This window comes from Neofelis nebulosa, chromosome 12 (genome assembly GCF_028018385.1).
Source record: "Neofelis nebulosa isolate mNeoNeb1 chromosome 12, mNeoNeb1.pri, whole genome shotgun sequence".
In the NCBI taxonomy this organism is placed as follows: domain Eukaryota; kingdom Metazoa; phylum Chordata; class Mammalia; order Carnivora; family Felidae; genus Neofelis; species Neofelis nebulosa.
Window position 1 is genome coordinate 33,406,286 of NC_080793.1, and position 25,830 is coordinate 33,432,115.

At 40.6% G+C, this 25,830-nt stretch overlaps 1 protein-coding gene across 5 annotated transcripts in view; it reads right to left on the reverse strand.

Annotated features, from left to right (window-relative positions):
• Positions 1 to 24,998, reverse strand: part of TGFBR1 (transforming growth factor beta receptor 1) — a 57,457-nt gene extending 32,459 nt beyond the window's left edge. The window contains exons 1-2 of one of the 5 annotated variants that reach the window (XM_058694786.1): positions 24,777 to 24,998; positions 2,102 to 2,204 (exon numbers count right to left, since the gene is read on the reverse strand). In XM_058694786.1, coding sequence (XP_058550769.1) covers positions 2,102 to 2,204; positions 24,777 to 24,998 — 325 coding nt within the window. Of the gene's footprint in view, positions 1 to 2,101; positions 5,837 to 24,776 lie in introns of those variants that run through there. The other 4 variants (XM_058694782.1, XM_058694784.1, XM_058694781.1 and 1 more) reach the window with 4 other exon arrangements.
• Between the last annotated feature and the right edge of the window lie 832 nt (positions 24,999 to 25,830).

Sequence of the window (25,830 nt, forward strand, 5' to 3'; positions counted from 1 at the left end):
TCCTATCTTTGCAGTACAATTGCAAAAGTTCATTAGAAATAAATGTGGATGGAAGTATCCAATGACATTTTTCCATTCTCACTTCCAGCATGAGCTGGTACAGAGAACCATTTAATAAAGACTTCAGTAACGTCATCATGTTAACCTCATCTCCGAGTGAACACCACAGCTGACATCTCATTAAAACCGGTATTTAAGGAATGTTTGCTGGCAAGTGTTTTGGTCAGACATGAGGTCTGATTATCCCGAACTTAAAAACAAAGCCTTAAAGTCATTAATAGCACCTTGCACAACATTACTTACAGAGAATGGATACTTGCAGCTTTTAGTATCACTCAAGTGAAAACAGAGAAACAGATTTAAAATGGCATGAGACCTGAGGCTATTTTTTTCTATTGTGAAACCTAAACATCACCTGTCTCACCGAATAACTATTAACTTGAAATTTGTTAGTTTCATAGTTGTCTTTGTATTTAATTTGCAGTCTTGGTTTATACTTATAAATGAGCCAAAAACAACAAAAAATTTTTTATCTAGTTTCACAGCTATACAATTTAAGTAACATGAAAAATACATTCTGCATGTTTCCTTTTAAAGGGGTTACTACTTACGGCAAGTTTGAGAAAATTAGGGCTAAAGGGCTTCTCTGAACAAGTGTCCTTCAACAAGAATAGGTCACTGGACAAATATAAACTTCACTTAACATAAAGCTTAACCAGATTAGGGTTTATTTCTTGCGAGAATTTTAAAATTCTATTTTACTACTCTAAATCAGAGTTGAGACTGAATGCAAGATTGCTGTTAAACATATATGATGTTTAGAGTTGACATATATGATGACAGTTCCGAGAAAAAATAAAACAAGAATTTAAAAATTTCCATGAATTCATGAGCTTTAATTCTCATTTTTTTAATTCAAATTTATTTTATGAATAGATAGATCTGACCCCTAGCTAGCTCTCTTTATTAGTTAGGCTGTTGTTAATTTTTAAACGCACATACAGGGCAAAATTTCTATCTAAAAAAGGTGTACAATGATGTCTTCTTCCCACCCCAGAGCCCAGGTTTCACACCCTCCTCTGCAGCATCCTTTAACACCAGCCCACCAACTCGACTCTTTCATTCTGCAACTTCTCACTGAGCATATCTATCTATCTGCCAGGTACTGCGCAGGCTGCGGGGTGTAGGGATGAATAAGACAAGTATCTGGACTGCAGGAGCTCAGCAGGGTGGATTAAACGGAGCACTAAAATCCAGGGTCTGGAGGACAATGATCAAAGCGCTTCAACTCTGCCAAGGTAGAAGGGATATCAAGAAAAGCTTCACAGGCCATCTGAGTCAGAACTTGGAGCATATGTAACTCTGCTAGATAGCTGAAGGTGAGAAAGTTGTCCTGACAGCTTTTTGTCCTGAGGTTTTTTCTCCTCAGTGGCAGGATTTTATCCTTGGCGGCTAGCATCCCAAATGTTAATGAGACCATCAGATTTCAATAACTATTCAAGATATTAACCATAATGGTTTCATTTCATCAGCAAAATGAACATAATCCCTTCCTGACCTATTTCATCATCTCAACGAGATCGTCAAATGAGATACTGTACAATAGCACATCTTGAAACTACTAATATAAATCATATGTGACCACACAGAATTATCACATATAATAAATGGCGTTGTTCCACACACAGTTTTTATTTGTAGGCCACCAAAGAAACGCGTCTTCCCCAAAGTAGTACGTAAAGTTCCACTGTACAGTCCTAGACAGGGCCGCAGGAAACCTTGAAGACCGTCTCATTCTAATTCAGTTCCGTCATTTTATTAATGCAGAAACTAAAACTGAGGAGTACCAAAATAATTTATAACAACATCCTACCCACGTTACAGGTGGATGTGAATTCCCACTACGTTTTCATCACAAACATGTGATGGTATTGGTATCTGTATGTTTCTGAGTTAGTATCCAGATGTTAAATAACTCAAATCTTTCAAGACTCCCCCGTGGTTCAATAGGACAGCTTCTTGCTTGGACCCCTAGAGTTGGGCTTTTCTGCCTGACAGCAAAGATACGAATCAAACTCCCTGTTCAGTACCTTTCTCCTACCTTGGTCACCTTTTGCTTCCAGGCCCCAATATCTACCAGCAGCTACAGCTTCCTCCATTCTATGATGCACATTTTCCCACACTCTCACTTCTGAAATCTGCATCTGCATTACAATCAAGGTGAAAAGAAAACTTCAGCCTCTGGACAGAAAGGTAAGACACGATATTGCTCCTGCAACCGAACCATGTACAAACTTGGCTATGTATAGAAGGAATTACTGATTTAATTATCACTTTAATTATTTGCATTGGTATCTCTCCTGCAAATAAAATTTAGCTTAACCTTATTCCCCATTAAGGTCTTCAGGCAGATTTCACTACGATTCAGCACTGCAATGAAAAGCCACTGCGTTCACAGAAAATTGTCAATCCCATGCCAGGAAATACAATTACTAGCAATAGAAATTTCCAAAGACTGCAAAATAAATCACAGAATTTTCAAAATTAGAAGATGTTGGTGTGATGTGAAGGACTGTCAGAAACCAAACATCTAGCTGTCAAAGAAAGTGACAACAGTAAAGAGAGACAGCGGGACTCCTGGGGTTACCAACTTCACTGATGGTGATAAATCCCAAGTTGAGATTCTAGCACTTGGTCCCAACTATAAAAGAAATTTCCATCATTGCTTCATTTGAGTGTGTCTGGAGGTCACACATCAAAACCCTATTCCTTCTACCTCCCTTCACTGCTAGATAGTCAGCTAGGGCCACCCAGGGCTGATTCACAAACCCAGGTACCCTGCTAAACAAGTGGAAAAGCAGACAGCCTGCGAAAAGTACACAGAACAGACAGGTCTATGACCTTTGCTGATTAAATAAAAACTGGCACCAGAAACCTTGTCTTCTCAGGCCAATAACTTACTCCCCACTTTATGCATATACTTCAATACTCCCTCCTTTTTCAACCCTTGTTGTTTGGTCTCACGATCCTTCTTTCCCTCTATCAAGTACTTGACTGAAACATCTGTTGAAATTCACTAGTGATGCCTTTCTGGTGAAATTCAATGTTCTTTTCTAAAATTCTTCAGGATATGAGACACACTGACACATTGTTCTTTATTGGTTTACATGACACCACTCTTCCATGTCCACAGTCAGCCCTCTGCTACCTCTCAGATCTACATCTCTACACTTCTTGGCCTTGTGCTCCAAACTCATATTTTAACTGCCTTCCAAGAAACACTCTGCTTGGCTTGCCTTTTACTGCAAAGTCAATGCATTCAAAAGCAAAATACAACACTATTCCTCTAATAGTGGGAGATGTAATCAAAGGGCCCCAGAAGGACTCAGGTTCCTTCATTGCTGAGACAGCTCAGCAGTAAAAAAGCAACAGGAGGATGAAGATTTCCCTCTCAGAGACTGAATTCCAATCTTTTCACCACTCTGACTTTGCGGGTGATGACCCTTACTTTCCCTTACCCTTCCCATTATAGCAAAATTATGTGTTGCTACCTAGTGAGAGTATTCCCAAATATTACAAATATGCACCAAAAGACAGGTAAAGGACATGAACGATGCCTTTTATTCAGTCTGCTTAGCTACTGTTAAAACCTGAAGATCATACCACTGTTGGCAAGGATGAAGGCAAAAGTTAGAATACATACAAACCCTTTTAGGTACTGCTGGCAACCCTGCTACAATCTTGTCCGAGTCCCACTCCAGTTCTGCCTCCGGTCTTCCCTCTAGGCCCAGTGCCACACCCTCTCTCAAGGAGTCTGGTCTTCTCTTCTCTTCTCCCTGCTCCAGCTCTGGGGAAAGCATACTAGGTTCTCTTCTTTTGTAAATATGCTGCCAATCTCTGTAAACAAGGCTAAAACCCTGACCACCAACAGGGTTTTATTCTTCCAAGTACTCAGTGGTTCTTCTCAACTCCACCCCTTAGGGTTACCTGGCAGCTGTAATGTCAAAGTGAGCTTGTCAAAACACCAAGCACCATACAGCATGAAAGTGAATTCTCTAGTCTAGTCCGGATAACATTCCACTCTCAAATTTAGGGCTTTAAAACAAAAATATGATTTACCCAGAAATGTTTCCAGAAAGTCCAAGGACTTAAGAAACATTTCTAATTCAACATACAACTCCAACCTGGAGGACTAGGGGCACGCCTAAATTCTCAATCACTTGGTTTTTTTTTTTTTGTTTTTTACAATACTTCCATTTTCTAGTCTCCTGAGCTCCATGGAATTAGTTGATATAAAGTTAACTGATATCCAAGAAAAACACACTAAGAACAGGCTGCCTCAATGGCAAGATGAGATTTAACAGGGACAATTAATATAAAGGCCTTCGTTTAGGCTCAAATAAAATAAACTGCATAAATACAGGATAAAGATTTGCTTAGCAAATTTGGGGAATCTGTTTAACAACAGATTTTTAAAAGTCAACAGCATTTACTGTTAACTGTAGCCATGGTGATAGGGGAGACAGAGAGAGAACTGGGCACAAAATTCCACAAATGTCCAAATAATAAATAATCAATGTTACTTGAACATCCATCTGCTATGTAAATATGGGTCAGAAAATCAAAGAACGAATTCAACAAAGTTTGACTGGAAAGGTATCCTAGCCGTGGAGACAACTACCTCATTTTATAGACCTAGTGTCTATTTGTCTCACTCCAATACTAAATCAAATCATGAGGTCAGGATGTGGTAAATTTTGTTTCATAAAAAGCATTTCCTTACTACAGCTCCTCCCTACAATGAACTGACTGCCTCACAGAAGATTATGACTTCTCTATCATTAGAGATATTTAAGCAGAGGCTTAATGACCAATAGTCAGAATTTGTGAAGTAGGGATCTCCTGCACTAAGTAAAGGGTTGATGTAAAACTAAAACTCTACAATTCTTCAAATAGTAAGATTCTATTGTTACAAGTTGCATCAAATATTAAACATCCATACTTTCCTTTTTTTTTTTTTTTTTAAATATTTGTTTATTTTTGAGTGAGCAAGGAGGGGCAGAGAAAGAGGGAGACAGAGGATCCGAAGCAGGCTCCACACCGACAGCACGGAGCCCAATGCAGGGCTCAAACTCACAAACTGCAAGATGATGACCTGATGCTTAACCAATTGAGCCACCCAGGCGCCCCTCCATGTTTTCATTTTTTGACTAATTCAACTTAAGTTGACATCTTCAAGGTACAGCATTTAGGGTAGCGAAACTCATTGTATAATTGTTTGTTCATCTATTTCCTCCATTACACTGTAGGTTAGTATTTTATGAGAATTTTATGCATCTCTGCATTCCTAGGTCCAGAATCCAGAAAGGATCCAGTATGATTCTTGAATAAACATCCCAGGAGTATCTCTTTTGTATGTGGGTGGTCACTAGCACCAGGGTCCTCAATTAAATGGCCAAGCAACCAAATTTTTTTACTTTTAACTACCTTCATTTTTGAAGTCTTTTTCCCATCTCTCAATGCTCTCCTTTCAACTGTCTGAAATTCCCACTTAAGTACCTCCCTTAAGCCCATTTGATGGACAATACCCCATCATCCAGAATAACCTCTTCCTCCATATAAATGGAAGGCAACCTGACACTTCCAAGATTACAAATGAACATACCCTCTGACCTAGAAGGAATGTAGCCTACAGATATACTTTACATGTGAAAAGTGCCTAACATACATGGTTATTAATTTCCTAAGAATTTTATACAAGGTTGTTTCTAATCCTGCCTATGCATCTATCAATAGAACTGGTGAAATAACATGATGGTATCACTAAAATGGAAGCCCATACAGCTACAAAAAAAAAAAAAAAAAAAAAAAATTGATGTTTTCATAAAAAATTGTTTTCAAAAAAACTGATGATGATTAACATAGACTAACCCCTAAGATGTATTAAGTAAAATCTGGGGGCGCCTGGGTGGCTTAGTCAGTTGACCATCTGACTCTTGATTTGAGTTCAAGTCATGATCCCAGGGTCGTGGGATCAAGCCCAACATCGGGCTCTGGTTGAGTATGGAGCCTGCTTGAGATTCTTTCTCTCCCTCTGCCCCTCTTCTCTGATCAGGCTCTCTCTCTAAAAAACAACTGCATAGTGCAGAACAGTATATTTAATACAGTAACATTTTGGCTAACAAGCAAAGGTAGGAAGGAAAGAAGAAAGGAAAATGCATATACACATTGGCTTGTACGTATTACAAAGCATCTCCCTGGAAATACAAAAGCAATAGGTAACACTGACTTCCACGGAAGGGAACTGGGTACCTAGATGATAGGGATGGGAGGAGACTTTTCACTGCACACACCTTTGTACTTTTTGAGTTTAGAAAAATGTGAGTGTATTATATCTATTCAGTGTCATAAAAAAATAAAAAATGCCTATGCTCCATCCCCTTCTCTTATACTATCTTCAAAACTCCTAACTTAGTACATTTACTATATGGAGTACTGCCATCTCATGCCAATTTCAAAACTTTAATGTTCTTTCTGTGAAACAATTTGCCAAGATACAGTAATAGCCTTTAAAATATACTTTTTTTTGGGGGGGGGCACCTGGTTGGCTCAATCAGTAGAACATGCAACCTGTGATCTCAGGGTCATGACTTTGAGCCCCACACTGAGGGTACAGATTACTTAAATAAATAAAACTTTTAAAAAAACTTAAAAAAAAGTAAATATTACTTAAAAAAATAAAACTTCTTTAACTCTATTAATACTACTTCTTAGAATGTTGTCTAAAGAGTAACAAGAGATAAGAGCAAAGATATGCACGCAGATGTTTGTTACAGCATTTTGTGGTTGAAAACAACCTATATGAATGACAATATGACAATGACAAAATAAATTATGGCACAGTCATAAGTGGGATGCTATATAGGCATTAAAGCTGATATTTTAGAAGCATTTTTAAGGACAGGGAAATGGTTATATTACTAAAGCTATATACAATGTGATTATAATTCTATTGCTATCATGTGTCTTGTTTTTTGTTTTTTTTTTTTTACCACTTCAAAGAGTTGAAGGGGTATGTTGATATACAGAGCAGATGTGTACCCTAGCCCCTAAAAAGAATAGAGAAACTTTTATCTCTGATGGTTAGCGCTACAACATTAACTGAACTTCTTGGTTTTTCCCAATCTAAACATACCTTTATAGTTTCTCATTATAGTTTATGTGGACTAGTGGTTATTACAAGAGTATGATAATTAATATAAGGGAATTCAGAGACAAAAAGAAGTTCGAATCCTATCTCTGCCAGACAGCCTGTAAGTAATCTTGGGGAAGTTGCTTAACTTTTTTGAGACTGTTTTCTAAATTTATAACAACAGCAATCTCAGAAGGTTTGAGATTGAGATAATACGTACAGAAATAAGAATACTCAGGGGACCCTGGGTGGCTCAGTTGGTTGAGCGTCCAACTCTTGATTTTGGCTCATGTCAGGATCCCAAAGTCGTGGGACTGAGTGTGGCAGCAGGTTCTGTGCTAAATGTGGAAGCCGGCTTAAGATTCTGTCTCCCTCTGCCCCTCTCCCCCATTCACGCTCTCCCTCTCTCTCTAGCTCTCTAAAATTAAAAGAAAGAAAGAAAGAAAAAAAGAAAGAAAGAAAGAACACTTAGCATAGTACTCAGCACATAAAATGCTAAAAAATTCATTTATGCATTCATTCAACAAGTATTTATTAGCACCTACTATGTGCCAGTCCCTGTTATACCTGCTGTACAGAGAATCAGAGCAAACCTTTACACAAGTCCAGAAGACAACACTGACACAGAATACATAATGTAAACAGTGTGCACATAAAGCAGTGAACATTCCCGTCAGCTATTTCTGTCTCTTTCTCCATTCATGGGTACCCATACAGAGTTCTTCAGCAGTATGACTGTTTGAACAGGGTTATTAGAACTTCAGTAGTTCTTAGGCAGCGTGAGATGTAAGTAGCATGAGACGTACCTACAAGAAAGTAGATTTTCAGTTCCAACCCAAATTAACAAAGTGTTGGAATACATCCAGTGTGCACATATCCCTAACAAATAGAGAATCATAACTCATAAAATGTTCATGCTTGGAGGAACCTGGTAATTACCTGATCCTTTTCTCTTATTTTTCAGATGAGGAAACAGAAATGCCCAAAGAGTTACATCAACACAATCTAGATATATTCTAAAAGCACAGGGGAAAAAAGCATATTGGAAAATCTATGGTGATCTCTCCCAAGTAGGACACGATGAGGGACTCAAGCCTTTCCCTCTGGAAAGCAACAGTGGCTCTAGGTGATGTGACTCAGTTGCACAGGTACTGAGGTACAGGGATGAACCTAAATGAAAAGTGGCAAATCATTCTGGGCTACAATAAAGCTAAAATAGAACCGTGGTAAGAGAAGGAAGTGGTGACCACCCACCAGCTGCCTTTGAATGAAAGGAAGAAGAGAGTCACACCTGGGCCTGCAAATAGCAAAAGACCTACTGGAGCCATAAAGAAACGAGCTGGTGTCACTGTGTAGTTCATATTTTAGAAGCGCAGAGTAAAGCCTAAACACCTTTCACCAGAACAATGTAACCTGTGTAGGAACAAAGGAGGAACACCTTCAGGAGGACCGAGAAGCCTAGGAGATTCCTGCTGTTGAGGAGCTCACAATGTAAGGTAGAAAGCCAGCACGCCATGGGTAGAGGGTAATGCACAAAGTGCGGTGAGAGCAGAGAATAGGGACACTTCCCTCAAAGATGGTGCCTCCCCTGAGACTTATAGAAGGCTAAAGAAGAAAGGGAAGTCATTCCGGGGAGATGCTGTACCAGGATTCTGTACAGATTCAGGAATAAGAGACTTCAAGCAGTTTAGGAAAATGTAAACAGATCATATAAATCATCTTGATATAAACAACATGAAAAAAAGAATAACAAAATTCAACACCTATTCATGATAGGTGTTTCTCAAACCAGCAATGAATAGAAAACAAAAATTCAAATATGTATCATTTACAAAAGCATCCAAAATCAAATACATAGGAATAAATCTAACAATATATAAGACCTGACCTCTACAGGGAAAGCTTCAAAGCATTACTTGACAGAAATTATCAAGAATACAAAAGAAAATTAATTTATTTATAAATGGAGGGACAGTCAATACTATAAGATGTTAATATTCTGCAAAGTGACCTGCAGATTCAACAAAATCAAATCAAAATCCTACTGCTGTGTGTGTGTGTGTGTGTGTGTGTGTGTGTGTGTAGGAATTCACAAGCTAATTCTTAAACCTATATAGAAAAATATCCCAAGAACGGCCAAAGCAATTTTGGAAAACAATGCTTTTGGAAGACCTACACTACAGAATATCAAGACCCATCATAACATGATAATAATTAGGACTATTAATTAAGTATTGGCATGAGAACAAACAGAACAAATAGATTCCAGAAACAGATTCTCATATCTACAACTATTTGATTTATGATAGCAGTGACACTGCAGGGCCCTGAGAAAAGGAAGATATTACCAACAGTAGTGCTGGATCAACTAGGCATACAAATTTTAAAAATAAAAAATAAAACACATACACACACATATACACAGTGAAATATTACTCAGCCATAAAAAAGAATGAAATCTTGCCATTTGCAATGACATGAATGGAGCTAGAGAGTATCATGCTAAGCAAAATAAGTCAGAGAAAGACAAATACCACATGATTTCACTCACATGTGGAGTTTAACAAACGGAACAAATAAGCAAAGGAGAGAGAGAGAGAGAGAGAGAGGCAAACCAAGAAAAAGACTCTGAAGTATAGAGTACAAACTGATGGTTACCAGGGGGGGAGGTGGGTAGGGGGATTAAATAGGTGATGGGGATTAGGAGTGCACTTGTTGATATGAGCACCAGGTATCATATGAAGTGCTGAATCACTAAATTCTAAACCTGAAATAAATATTACATTGTATGTTAACTAACTAGAATTTAAGTAAAACTTGAGAGAGGAAAAAAGTAATATTATGCTGTATGGTAACTAGCTGGAATTAAAATTAAAAATTAGGGGCGCCTGGGTGGCTCAGTCAGTTAAGCGACCAACTTTGGCTCAGGTCATGATTCGCGGTTCGTGAGTTTGAGCCCTGCGTCAGGCTCTGTGCTGACAGCTCAGAGCCTGGAGCCTGCTTCAGATTCTGTGTCTCCCTCTCTCTCTGCCCCTCACCTGCTCGTGCTCTGTCTCTATCTCTCAAAAAATAAATAAATGTTAAAAAAAATTTTTTTTAATTAAAAATTAAATTAAAAAATAATATATATATATATTTAATTCCATAATGAAAAATCAACTCCAGATGGACTATACATATCAACATTAAAGTAAAGCAAGATGACTTCTAGAATAAAACATAAATATTTTCAAGACATTGAGTCCAGAAAGATTAATCAAATAGGATTCAAAAAGCCCTAACCTTTAAGAGAAAACAACAGAAGTTAAACTACATTAAAATACATTAAAGTCTGTCAAAAAGATACTGTTCTCCTATATCATTTTTCTTATTCATGTCTTTTTCTTCTTTTAGATTTTCAAATATTTGTCCATTTTAGTACTGTGTTTAAAAAGAATCAATTTGGTGTTTTATAGATCAAATCTACTGTAATTTTTTCTAAATCTTTATTTCCTTAGCATGCAGTTAGGTTGATTTGTACTTAATTCCTTCTCTAGCTTGAAATCTTCTTGCTTTCGAATTTTCTCTTGGGTACTGCTTTAGCAAAATCCCCACTAGTTTTGTTATGTAGGGCTTGTGTTGCCGGTCATTTCTAAATGGTTTGTAATTACAACTGTAATTTCTTCTTTACTACAGGGATTATTTAGAAGAATAATCTTATATTTCCAAGAGGATATATTATTTATTTTGACTTTTTCTTTTAGTTGTTGTGAATTTCTAATTTGGGTATTCTTTGTAGACCTTCCTATCACCAATTTCCTGGAAAAGTGAAGAAGTATTTTAAAAGAATACTGTTCATGATTATAAAATTGGAATACATTAAATCTTTATTATTGTGTCATTCAAATATTCTTTTCTAATTTTTTTAATGTTTATTTATTTTTGAAAGAGACAGAATGCAAGCGGGGGAGGGGCAAAGAGAGAGGGAGACAGAATCTAAAGCAGGCTCCAAGCTCAGAGCTGTCAGCACAGAGTCCAACATGAGGCTTGAACCCACGAACCATGAGATCACGACCTGAGCCAAAGTCGGACGCTTAACCCACTGAGCCACCCAGGTGCCCTGACCATTGATTATTTTTTTAGTTAGATTTTATTTTTATCAAAGTTATGTATGTACAGAGTCTACAGTGTCAAATAATTCTACAAAACTGTTACCCCTCCTCCCACAAAAAAGATAGCAGCTCTCCAACATCCAGCCCTTTCTATTTCCTGCTCCATGGAAGCAATCACACTTTCCACACTTAATTGAGTCTCTTGGTATTTAGCTTTATGTCATTCCCATCCCTTTTCAGAACAAAGAAACACTTACTGAATTTAGCTAAAAGAGGGATGGCAGAGATAAACACTGCTGGAAATCTCAAAGACTTGGTGAACCACACATATAGGTACACAAGTTTTAATTTCTTGAATTCCCTAGTCTGAAATGTTCATCTTCTTTGTCAAACAAAATATCAAAGCAAGCAGTTTAATTCTGGTTGCAGTCTCCTAGAGGAATACAGCTAAATTAAACCAAATAAGGACAGAAAAGACCAGCCAAAATGAGGTGACTTTTATAATATTTTGTAATATTTCTAACCACTAAATCCATGGCCTTTCTTGGGGCATGAGGATGTGAGAGTATCTAATGTTGTCTGAGCTCCTTTCAGAAGAACCAACCAAATACAGTTTTCAGACATCACGATATAAATGTCCAGAAGCTTAGCACTAGGAATATGGGTTTCAAATTGCTGTTAGCATTAATGCTAGCATTTTGGTTACTGAAGAAGGCCTCTAGTAGAAGGCTGGTTATTAAAAGGTAAGGGTCTATCAGGACTTGATGTATAGAATTATGCAGCACATGTACAGAATTTATGACATCTATATAGAAGTCAATAATTACTATGCCCTAGCTACGGTTTAGAATGGTTCATAGGTGATTACACCCATTTGTTCCATGAGACTTTCCCCCCAGTTCCAGGATCTCTATGCTAAATTAGATGCAAGCACCCCAGCTATTTCCTTAGGGCATGCCATCTGTTTGCAATGCACAGCTAATTGAGTCTGTTGCTCCTTGAAAAGTATCCCCTAAGGTTTCTTCCTGACTCCTAAATTCAAATTTATTGAAACTCCTCCCTCATTCCCCTTCTCCCATCATAAGGCAAGGGAAGGCTAGATCTGACATAACGTATATGATCAATGAGAAATGGTGGAAAGTCTCTAGCTAAAAGAATATTTATGTGACTTTGCCTTTTGTTTGTTTGTTTGTTTGAATAAAGTAGAAGAAACAATTGTGATCTTGGGGAAAAAGACTGCATGAGAGCAGAAAGACTCAAGCTCATAAATGCATTATAAATAGGGGTGCCCGGGGTGGCTTGGTTGGGTTAAGCATCCGACTTTGGCTCAGGTCATGATCTCACAGTTCGTGGGTTCCAGCCCCACATTGAACTCTCTGTTGAGAGTTCAGAACCTGAAGCCTGCTTTGGATTCTGTGTCTCCCCCTCTCTTTGCCCCTCCCCCACTCATGCTGTCTCTCTCTCAAAAATAAACATTTTTTAAAAATGCATTATAGGGGCGCCTGGGTGGCTCAGTCGGTTAAGCGGCCAACTTCGGCTCAGGTCATGATCTCGCGGTCCGTGAGTTCAAGCCCCGTGTCGGGCTCTGTGCTGACAGCTCAGAACCTGGAGCCTGTTTCAGATTCTGTGTCTCCCTCTCTCTGACGCTCACCCGTTCATGCTGTCTCTGTCTCAAAAATAAATAAAAACGTTAAAAAAAAATTTTTTTTAAATGCATTATAAATAAGGAAGAGAACAAAAGTTAAAATTTACCATGGGAAAAATAAAAACAATGGAAAGAGAAAAAATAGAGTATGTGTTCATAAGAAAGTGATCTACAGTGATAATTGTTAATTGGCTTGCTTTGTTGGTGATTAGAGAATTTCAAATAATTTACAAAAAAAAAAAAAAAAGGAGAGAGAGAAAAGAAAGAAAAGTAAGGGACAAAAGACAGATCCGTGGTTCTCAATCCTTAAAGAATGTCAAGAAAAGGGCCGACTGTGTGTATTCCAGAGGGCACTGGGCCCTGGCTTTTTTACTTCGTTTGGCTATAGCAAGTACTGTTGGTTTGTCTATGTTTAGAGAGATCAGTATTAGAAACATATCTGGGATGAGGAGATACTATAGATTTTTTTCAATTATCCCCACCAACTTTTTAGTATGAAGATTTTCAAACATTCAGAAACATTCAGAACATTCAGAAAAACCGTGAACACCTAAATTCTGTAATTGTCACTATTTTGCTATATTGATTTTATCATTATTTATCCATCTGTTGAGGGTCTAATTTCAGAGCATTTAAGGAGATCTTCCATAAATTTAGGCAATTAAAAAAAACCATTCTCCCTAATGGAGACTTGAGTGAGAAAAAGGGTGCTAGGGGTGCCTAGGTGGCTCAGTTGGGTAAGCGTCCAACTCTTGATTCTGGCTCAGGTCACAATCCCAGTTTGTTAGATCAAGACCCGCGTCGGGTTCTGTGCTGACAGTGCAGAGCCTGCTTGGGATTCTCTCTCTCTGACCCTCCCCCACGTGCTCACTCTTTTCTCTCAAAAATAAACATTTAAAAAAAAAGGGGTGGGGGATGCTAAGTGAAGTTTTAAGTGAAATTCCTGTTTAGTTATTAGCTGAATTATTTTCCTAAAATTATCCTGAAATACCATATATGTTCGGAGTCCCAGTTTCCTCACCTGTAAAATAAAGTGAGACAAAATGTAATCATGATCCCCATACTTACGGTTGTTTATAGCCTAAAAATCCTATATTTCTATGAAATTTTCTTAAAAATAACTGCCATTTACTTTGTGTTTTCTATGTGGCAGAAGTATGCTATAATCTCATTTAATCTTCATAGGTTCCTTAAAATTTTGAGATACCACAGTCATGAAAACTACCCACTGTTTTTAGTAGCATGCAGCCACTCTGACCTAATTCCAGTTGCACTTCCCCTTCACATTTTCAGTACCTTTTACTAACATCAATTTTGTACTGCTTTGGTGGAACTAGCTAGAACTAGCAAACAGAAATTTTCATTCCTCACTGAGAAACATGAGCAAACTCTGGTCCCTGGTGTGTAATTTTTTTCCAAATGTAAAATGCGATAAAACAGCCAAAACTACTTTAACTTGTTTATTTTGGTAAAATAATTACATATAATTATTGTTGAAGGAAATCTACAATACACAATCTTGGTGTTTTTATTTAAATCTGTTGCACATTGAATAACAAAATTAAAATGTCAGTTTTTCAATTGGAGAAAGTACTCAAATCAACAGCCATGTGCTAAACAAAGAGACTCAATTAGAGCACATTATGGTTCCATTTGGGAATAAATACATCCAGAAAAAAAACAACAAAGACCATACATATACTGTGCGTGTTCATATAAATTAAAAGTCAGTTACTAATTTTCTATCTCTACATTCCTCTTCAGGCTTACCTATCTCCTCCATGTTCATTGCTCCCAAATATTAGCCCTCACTTCTAGTTAAAAAAAGCTGTTTGTTTTTGCTTTTTTCCATGGGAGCTATTTGTATTTCAATGCATATTTAAAGATCTTATATTGTAGAAATGTAACAGGATGCCCGCACAAGGTGTCCTAGAACTATAAATACACACTATTATGTAATACGTGAGGTTCACACCTAGGAAATCTAGATGGAATGGTTATCCTGAAGCAAATGAACAAAAATAAGGAGGTTCAGCCCTGTTAATTAGAACAAGGAAACACTAGGACTGAGAAGTAAGAAAGGAAAGTGAATCTACTCAAGTCATGGACAATGATAAACCCAAACTCTTCACTTGATTTCTCTCTCATGCCCCTTATACAAAGACTTCTATAGTAGATTCTGCTCGAGAGCAGGGAGAAACTTGTTTTTCCCAATGAAATTGGCATGTTTCTAACAAAGAATATCCTTCATGGTAACATATGTGAGTATCTTTTATATGAATATTGGGGTTACTATGCATCCTACCTGTGTAAGGACACACTCTCTGAGTATGTGTGGTCTCTCCTAAAGGAAGTCATCGATCCCAACATCCATCACCCAGAAAGGAGGCAGCTCTTCAGATGGGAAACCCAAGCAAAGACACTCGACCCTGCTGTTTTGGCCCTGTTTGAAGAAAGATAAATGCCTGGCTCTATTCACTTCTGGTGACAGTACTCAGATGATGTCTGCCAAATGGAGACAGGCCAAAAGATAAGGACATGAGGAAAATGTCTTTGTAAGCCAGCTTGAACAGTTTCATGTTGCTTTCTCTATTCATTATCCTCTAGCTTTTAGCTAAGCTTGATTTAAATGCTGCAGCCTTACATCAGCTGTTCCACTGGCATTAGCGTAAGACTAGTGTGTCCATACTTGGATCACAGCCTTTGCATGGAGAAGAAAAATGGTAGCACAACCCTCAATACATGTTGAAGAAGAAGCCTGCGAACGAGAATCAGGGCTGAGGTCCAGGAAGCCTTTACTACTTAGAGATTCTCCATGCATTGCATCTTTGTGTCTGGGGCTCCTTATTATTAAGGAAGGAGGCAGCCTCCCATAAATGCTCAATAACAGGCAATGAGATGCAAACTATCAGGTTCCCTGATTGCTCTCACTGCTAGAAAACTCAGAGCTACGTATTGTGTTCAACTACAAAAGCTTTCCCCAGCTAAAAGTTATGGAGAATTGTTCTTTCTTTTCCCCTTTTATTTATTGGTTCTTATCTTTCTGGTCATTAGTTCTGATCTTACTGCATATGTTTTTATTTCAAGTTTCCTAAATCCTTTCCTGGAAAACAGTCAGAGGACACAAGCCAATCACTGAATAATTTTTCCCATACAATAAGAAAGTTACAAAATAGTGCTCCTCTCAAAGGTATGAATGCTAAAGAGTATGAATGCTATATGTTGGCCTCTCTTCTACCTCATCCAAGAACCAGAGCAGATTCTCAAGAGGTGAAACAGAGCTTGAACGCTAATGTCAGTACAATCAGAAGATCACAAATAATTCTGAATACATATTTCTTTGGTGTTGGAGGGGGTGGAGAGAAGAAAGCATGGACCTGCAATCCAGGAAGGAAGAATATCTCAGTGAACTGAGCAAGGCTCCACATCTAAGTTAGGAGTTCAGAGTCAAAATAAGTACTTCGCTTAAGGTGGCTTTTTAGGGCACCAGAATCAAAAAAAAAAAAAAAAAAAAAAAGGAGAGAGAGAGAGAGAGAGAGAATGAGGTAGAAGGCAAATGCTGATAATTGTTTCTTTGCCTAAGATTCTCTCCCATTTCCAACCACATTCCAATCTTACATCTTTGCTGCCTACTGAAAATCTCCACTTGGTTATGCGACCCTCACCTCAAACTCAACATGTTCAAATCAGGTTTCATTTCCCCGTCAATCTTTCTCTCACCTAATTCCTTACTAGTTAAAAGCATTATCCAGATGTAAAAGTCCTGGAGTCATTCTTTTTTTATTTCATGGAATCCTTAATTTTTGTACTCCAACTTCCTACAACTAAGATCTACTGCCGTTCAACAAATAATTACTGCGTGCCTATGATGCACCAGACACTTTCTATGCCCTTGTGATACAGTGGGAACAAAACAGAAATATCCATTTTCATAAACTTATATTCTAGTAGGAAGAGGGAAACAACAGACAGAGTAAATAAGTAAATACGATTAAGTAAGTACAGGATCTCAGAAGGTAGTAAATGTTACAAAAAAAGAAAAAGCAGAGTAAGATAATGGCAATTTAAAAAAAGGGTGGTCAGGGTAAGTCTCATTGAGAAAAAGGTGACATTTGAGCAAAGATGTGGAAGAAGTAAGGGAGGAGGCTGTGTGGATATGTGGGGAAGAGCAGAGGTAAAGGGACAGCCCTACTACCAGCTCCTCCGATTTCTTTGAAATGTCATAAAAACATGTCAGATTAAAACCACTCACCTGATTTTTAAGGCCCATAATTCCTTGAACCCATCCTCTAAATCATGAACCTCCACTCCTCCCTTTAAAATTCTTGGAACTTAACATGCTCTTTCTTCATATGCATCACCCTCCCCTACCTAGGAGCGCTTTCTCTCTGCCCCAATCTAAACTCTGTCCATCCCACAAGGCAGGGGATCAAGTCCTACCACTTCTATAAAGCAGTGCCTATGGCTGCTATTACTGAATCTGTATTTATCATATTTCCCAAGTATCATATTTCTCTATTTTATTTTTTTTTAATGTTTGTTTATTTTTGAGAGGGAGAGACGGACAGACACAGAGTGCAAGCGAGAGAGGGACAGAGAGAGGGAGACACAGAATTTGAAGCAGGCTCCAGGCTCTGAGCTATCAGCACAGAGCCCGATGCAGGGCTTGAACCGACGAACCATGAGATCATGACCTGAGCCAAAGTCTGATGCTCAACTGACTGAGCCACCCAGGCACCCCCCAGGTATCATATTTCTTAAAGGAAGTCAGCCTCTTTCTCTACTTCCCACTGTGTTGGTCACTACAAGCTGAAGCTCTTTACAACTTAAAAACACTTTTATTAGCTTTGATAAACTACTGAAAGAGATAGAATGATTTTTTTAATGACTTTATTATACTAAAAAAAAACCCATGGGGAATGGATGAGTCAAAGTGTTAGTGATGGACAGTGATAGCTTTTTTCTTTTCTCTAATTCAAATTTTCAGCTATTTTCAAGTCTGTGGTTATGTTACTTTAAGAAGCAAAGAGTGTGCTATGAAAATATATAAATCAATACAAATAGTGTGTGATCAACTGTCATTAGACTCATCAGAGAGATTAAAATTACCTAAAAATAGAAGTCAAAGACTGCAAGCATCTGAGTAACTTGCAGTTGCAAAGAGGCACACTATAATTAAGACAAGCTGAAGCAAATTCTCATGGTTGAAAAAAAAGAAGAAAAAAAAAAAACCCTTCCTGATGAAGTGACCGAAACAAGATATTTACTGTATACAAAAGCAACATGATGTGCAGGAAAGAGTCCACCCTCTGAAAATGTTCAAGTGCAGGTCCCACCACTTATTAACATCATGACCTCAGTTTCCTGGTCTGTAAAATGGAAACACAGAAGCTCTTCCTTTTACAAACTTTCACAGATACAAACTAAGTTCCAGTCTGAGCAAAATCCTGTTAACTCTGCCTACTGGAGTTAGTGGTAATGCACAATCATTCGAACCTCAGTGGTTGGACTGTTACTAGCTTACAGATCTCTATTCTATCTGAAGCAGTATCTTTTTTTATAAATATATCTATGACTAAAAGATGAAAGAATATTGACATCTTTGAATAACATGTAAGATAGCTGAAAAGAATCTTGGGTTTGAACCAATGTCATCAGGGCACCTGGATGGCCCAGTTAAGTGTCTGATGCTTGATTCTGGCTCAGGTCATGATCTCATGGTTCATGAGATCGAACCCCGTGTTGGGTTCTGTGCTGACAGCACGGAGAGTGCTTGGGATTCTCTCTCCCTCTCTCTCTGCCCCACTTGTATACATGTTCTCTCTCTCAAAATAAACATTAAAAAAAAAAAAACAAAAACAATGTCATCAAAATCTACAGTTAACTCTTGAGCATTGGTCACCCGGACCTAGTAACAAATGGACTTAAAAAAAAATCTGGAAATTAACTGGTACATAAGTAAGAAACTTTTGTACTATTATACAACTACCATCAGCGTTGGTTCTGAGAATTAAATGAGACAAGGCAGACAGAATGCCTGGCACATTCTTATCATATATTCTTTTCAGATTGATAAATGGTACATGGACCACTGAATCTTCAAGAAATGTCAAAGTAACCTGTGTGCACCCATCTCCTGCAAGTCATAATTTTTTTTTAAGTTAGAAATCATTCTTTATAATGTGTATTCTCTTAGATTGTCAAACAGGGAGTAGCTTTCCAAAAAGCCAGATGTGATCTACGAAACTGGACCCACAGAAACTGGACCCAGACTTACTCCTCTCTCTCACTAGTGTTGGAGAAAGTGTCTGTCTAAAGCAAATAGCTTATAAGTCAACCAATCATTAAGTTCATATAAAAAAAGGGTAACCATAAGAAACCTACCTGCATCACCTGGGCCAAAACTGTAGAGCTAAAACTGGATCTCATTCAAAGTAGCAACAAATCTTTTTTTTTTTTTTTTTTAATTTTTTTTTCAACGTTTTTTATTTATTTTTGGGACAGAGAGAGACAGAGCATGAACGGGGGAGGGGCAGAGAGAGAGGGAGACACAGAATCGGAAACAGGCTCCAGGCTCCGAGCCATCAGCCCAGAGCCTGACGCGGGGCTCGAACTCACAGACCGCGAGATCGTGACCTGGCTGAAGTCGGACGCTTAACCGACTGCGCCACCCAGGCGCCCCATAAAGTAGCAACAAATCTTAATGTTTATGCATAACACTTGGATTTGATAATGAAGAAATTCAGTTAAGAAAGTCATTAATTACCCTAAGTATTAGAGTTAGGCCGGGTCAAGACAGACCATAATTTTTAAGATTCCAAAAGTTTTCTCAAGCCAGTTCTATGGGACAATGCATGAAAATCCCTGAGATACATGCCAGCATCTGCCCTCAATTCCAGAAGCAGGAAGCAAAGATGTGACCCAATCACATGATAATAAACCACAGTCCATCTGTTCAGAGAACTTGCATTATGTAAGCCACAACCAAGAAAGAACAGCAAAAGGCAGGCAGTTTGTCAACATGCGCAGGAGGCTCTGTGGTTTGAAGAAACATGTTCTCACATCAAAAGGGCCATCCATAAAAAAAATGGCATTTTTAAAACCCATGTCATTAGACATGAAAATATCTGATGAACTACAAAGGTACTACCAGAATGGTGTTGAGTTCAGATAACTGTTTCAACTAGGCCTAGAAGAACCTTTCAGCAAAGGTCTTCTCCACATAAGCAGCCCTCCTCAGAGGAACAAGATTTACCTCCCTCTCAATTATTTTGATCATGTCAGTTCCCTATTTAATTTCAACAAAGTAGATCATCTAAAACTCTAAACCTAGACCATGTACTGCAAGGCCTCTCAATTACATCCACTTCAATTAAACCCCAAACAGCTTTACCATCTTTTAAACTACTAAAGCCTACTCTTCTCAATCAATAAGCTCTACACCAGGTCTTTTTATCAGCAATATAAAAAGAAGGTCAATATAAAATGACCTTCTCTTGAGGACTTTTTAGCTCCTCCCCCACTCCATCAGAAGTCACTTTTCATAAATTCTGTAAAATTCAAGATAACTAACTTCACTTAGGTAAGTCACTCCATTAACCCTCCCCTCCCCTCCTCAAAGCCCTTCATATTTTAAAGAGCAGAAGATTTGTGGGGCGCCTGGGTGGCTCAGTCGGTTAGGCGTCTGACTTTGGCTCAGGTCATGATCTCACGGTCCGTGGGTTCGAGCCCCGCATCGGGCTCTGTGCTGACAGCGCAGAGCCTGGAGCCCGTTTCAGATTCTGTGTCTCCCTCTCTCTCTGCCCCTCCCCTGTTCATGCTCTGTCTCTCTCTGTCTCAAAAATAAATAAATGTTAAAAATTTTTTAAAAAAGAGCAGAAGATTTGGAATGAGATAATCTAAATTCCTGTCTTAGTTCTGCCTGACCCTAAGAAATTCACCTAATCTCTGATGTCATTTTTTTCCCTTATAAACCAAAGGGACTTACAACTTTCAGCATTAGAATGCTTACCCCTGGTGGGCAGTCCATAATATTATTTTCCCTTATTTATCCCACTTAGATTACCTTTCTATTTTGTTTCCATTCACATATTACAGAGTTTTCAGAATTGGGGGAAAGAAACCGTGGTAATACATACAAACCCTGCAGTATAGAATAAAGAACTGAACTCTAAAAAGGAACTTGCCAGTCAATAAAAGCTTTGATTCCTGCCCTGGTGTAGGCCCCAGGACAGTGGGGGACACAGCTTACTACTCATCAAATCTCCCTCTCTGCCCATTTGAATTTAAGCTACCTTTCAAAGTCAGTTCAAGTCCTAAAGTGTCCAGAAAGCCTCCCCCCATTACTTCAGCCTACATTAATCATTTCCCTCTTTGACTACTTGATGCCTTTCTGCAGGGGTAATTTAAAAATATTTAACAACTGGCTCCACAATGGTACCAACCAATCAGAAAGGATGTCTGATCAGTCAAAACACACGTGGCCCAGTGGAAATTGGTGGCTGAACATCAATCCAGTAATATCAACACAAAATAGCGACCTCAAACTCCAATACAACTTTCTCATCTGGTATTCAAAATCTCATGAATTAGGAAAAGTAGGTATGATCCAGAGTTTCTGTATAACTAGGGGTGAGGTTGAGACTAACAAGCAAATCTAATAACCAACTGCTTCTTTCATCACATTATGCAATTTCCATATTACATACACAGAAATGCCAATTAATATTGCATAAGCTGTACTTACATAAAGCAGTATAAATACTAAAGGAAGGCTCAGTCAAGTGGAATTCACTTAATCAACGAGCATTTAGTGGAACAGAATATAAAACACAGTGCTAGGTTCTAAAAGTATAAAGGAAAAGGCATAACCCTTGCCCTCTGGGTACCTATAACACATTCAAAAGTATAGTTAAAGAACGGCACAGGACTGGTGGAAATGAACAACACAAACTGTAAGTACTATACAGTTCAAGGAAATAAAGAGTTCAGGAACTAAATCAGTACATGAAGACAGGACTGAGAACTTCTCTCCTCACATTCCCAAAAGGGATAAAGTTAAGTATGTAGTTAAAAGGCTAAAAAGTCAAGAGTCAGTGGGAAAACAGAAATCACCAGAATTGAGGGTTTACAGTAGTAACGAGCTGAGAATCTTTGAATACTCAGAGATGGCTTCAATCATAAGCCTCAAGTATTGCTCTAACTGCTGAATACAAATGGAAAATCTTGTAAACCCTTTGTGAGGATGGCTGAGGAAGATTAGCTTGGCAATAGCCTATAGAAAAGCCTAGAGGAGAGAAACTAGAAAGCAACTTAGAGTCAAGGGATAACAGGCAGGGCTAAACTGATGGCTGCATACAAAGAAAAGAAGAGACATTCGAGAAGCATTTATGGAGGATTGCTTGGGTGGCTCAGTTGGTTAAGCATCTGACTCTTGCTTTACGTTCAGATCATAATCTCACAGATCTCACAGTTCGAGGGATGAAGCCCCTCATCGTGCTATGCACTGACAGCACAGAGCCTGCTTGGGATTCTCTCCCTCCCTCTCTGCCTCTCCCCGGCTGGCTCATGCTCTCGCACACTTTCTCTCTCTCACTCAAAATAAATAAATAAACTTAACAACAACAACAACAAAAAAAAAAGAGTTGGGGGTTTTAGGCATGTTTTCAAAGAAAAAACTTACACGATGGCAGAAAGGAAACCAGACTCTCACACGGGATATATATGTGGACATACTGGTATGGTACTAATCTGTGTACTAGGGACAGGGAACCAATTTCCCTAGAGAAATCTATGTTAAAGAGAGGAGAAGCTGGGCAGAGAAATACAAAACTGATAGATACCCAGATAATAAGGAATAACTGCAAGGTCTTAAAAAGGAAGCTACATTATAAATTTAAAAGTGCATTTGAGCTGCTTCAGAATCAATGAAAGATCAACACAAACAAGCATGGGCAGACCAGTTGAGGGAGTCTAGACTACAGAGTAACGGCACCAGGATCAAGTTTGTGCTGTATGCACACCAGTGTAGTCTGGAAGCTTCTCCCCAGCATGGACTGAGCACTGTTCTGGATGCTAATTAAGTCCAATATTGTCAAGTGAATACATGAACACTTAGTGTGCTGGGTAGGCTAGATGGAAAGAGTGAAGTATGCTATTCGAATTATTAGTGCTGTAGAAATGTTACTTTTGCTTGATACCTGACTATGGATTCTCCTACCTGTCCACATATTTACCTTGCCCCCACTCCTTAGGCCATTGTCAGAAAACCAGCATTTCCTCTAATGTAGGCCCAGTAGGAAGGGATTCCAGGAATGGACTAGGTAGGCATCAGAAAAAAGCCAACCGGATTTTCATAGTGTGAAGACAAAACCAAAAAGGTAATCATAAAGACCAAGTGCTCATTAGAGGACTGAAAAGAAATATGGGCTACGTCAGACAGGTGTATATATTAAGGCATATAGGTTCTGGAAAGACTGAACTCTGGGTGGAAATCCTAACTCCAGCTCTTAGTAACTAAGTACTTAACCTAACCTGTTTGAAACTCAGTGTTCTCATCTATAACATGGGGCAAATGCCACAAGGCCTGAGGGTTTCATTGTGAGAATTGGATAATATACTTTATGCATCTACAGCATGGTAAGCTTTTAACAGACAGTAGCTATTACTCATAATTGGCACTCTCATTCTTGGGTTGTTTGTTTTTTAAAACATTTGGTATTCAATTTTAGAAACAGAAATGTACTTTCAATGTAATTTAGTTTCTAACACTAAGGATTCTATATTTTAGTTTCTAGTATTTTAGTCTGGATGTTAACAAAGTTTTTCACTGTTCCTTCCACGGAAGTAGGTTATTACCACATATCCCATCCTGACTTCATATTTTGGGAAAAAAGGAGCAAACAAACATTCTCCCTTGAAAACCAAAGTACACAGAGACTACTGATTCAAACTACTGTCACTCAAGAAAAGGAACATCACTAGCGATGTTCCTTCGAGGAAATAAAAGCGTTTGATCAATTCGGAGTCATTCCCATTCAAACATTCCAAACCCCGCAGAGTGAGCAAACGTTCAAGTTTCTACTACGAAAACAATCTGTAGCCTTCTGGTTACTGGATTCACTTCAACACTTCCCAGACGCACCAAAGAAGAAACATTCCGCACATCTTCGTGCCTCCTTCTCACACAAAGCTTCGCGGCTCCCCCTTCCAAGAGCCACCCCCGGCTGGGGAAACAGCCCCTCTCGGCGGGGTCGGGCCGGTGCCCAAAACCAGGGCACCCCCATGACCCGGGGGTCTCCCCACACGTCGCCCCCTCCCACCGCTCGGCAGGCTCAGAGTTCATACCCCGCCCGGGAAACCTCCGGCGACCCCAACCCCGCCCCGGGCCCCGAAAACCTCGTGCGACCCTCCCGCTCGGGGTGGGGTGCCCAGACAACGCCACAAGGCTCCCGGGCTCCTCCAGGCCCGGCCGGCCGCACACCACCTCCGGCCCTCGGCCCGCGCCCCCTGGCTCCCCGCAAGGCAGTCCGGCCCTCGGACCGCTCCGCCCGACGCCACCTCCCCCGGGGAGCTGGGAGCAGGGGCGGCCGCCCTCTGCCCGGCACGTCCACCCGCGCCCAGACACACGCCCCCGCCCCGCCCCGCCCCGCCCGCGCTCCCCGCCCGTGCTCCCCGCCCGTGATTCGCGTGGCGGCCGCCAGGCCAGGCCAGCCGGGCCCCGGCCCGGCGCCGCCACCTGCGCCCCCGGCCCCGCGCCATGTTTGAGAAAGAGAGGTAGCGAGCCAGAGGCCGGGCCCGGCCCGCGCGCCCCGCAGCCGCCCGCCAGCCCTGCCGCGCCGCCGCTCACCCGTCGCCCCCGGGGCCAGCGTCGCCGCCGCCGCCAGCACGAGGAGGAGCAGCCGGGGACGCGGAGCAGCGGCCGCCGCCTCCATGGTCCCGCCGCCACCGCCTGTGGCCCGGTCCGGCCCGGCCGCCGCCTCGCCTGAGCAAGCCCTGCCTCGCCCCACCTCCCGCCGCCGCGGCGGCCTCGCTCCGGCCCTTTGTAACTGCTCCGGGGCTGCGCGTCCATTGGCTGGCGGGCTCCCGCCGGCCCCGCCTCCCGGCTGTCTGCGAGCGGCCAAGCGGGACCAATCCCGGAGCCCCGCCCACGGGCTCGCTGGACAGCCAATCCGCAGCCGCGGGCGCCGGCCTCTGACCACGCCCCCAGACTCCCTGGGGGCCGCGCTGCCAGACCCCTGCCCCAGCTCAAGCCGCTCCCCGCTTGGAGGAGGCCGGGTAGCGGCAGGGTCTAGCGAGCCCTGCCCTGGCTTAGCCTCCAGCCCCGGAGGGCGAGGGTTGCACGAGGGGTGTGTCTGGGTGTGAGTCGCTTTCGGAAAAAGGCTGTGGCAGCTCTAACGCTCTTCTCTTGTAGCCTTCTCTCAGCACCTAAGATCTAGTACTGACCCCAACCCCACCCCGATCCCCCCTTCATGGCCCTGCACCACCAATCCTCAACACAGTCGCCCAGATCCGCGGTCGTCAGGCAGGCTTCAACTTCCATTTCCCAAATCCAAGCTTCAACTTTCAACAGCCCGCCCCCCAAGTCCTTCCTCCGTGCCTTTGATATATGACTCAGTCTTCTCCTCCCGCTGTCAGTGTCTAACCCCAATCTAGCCCACCGCTCAAATTCCAGGCCCTGAAAGTCCTCAAGTCCTGGTCTCAGGTCTCAGATCTCAGACTTAGACTTCAGATCCTGAGCTCCGACACACCCCCGAAGAGCCTCTCTCCCTTCGGAACTCAGAGCAGACCCAGAACGGGTTCCAAATCACACTCCTTTCCGACCTCCTCCTGATCCAGGTGGGAAAGGGAAGGTTCCCACCCCCACCCCCCAAGAAGGAGGACTTCTCTTCTTAGCACGCAGC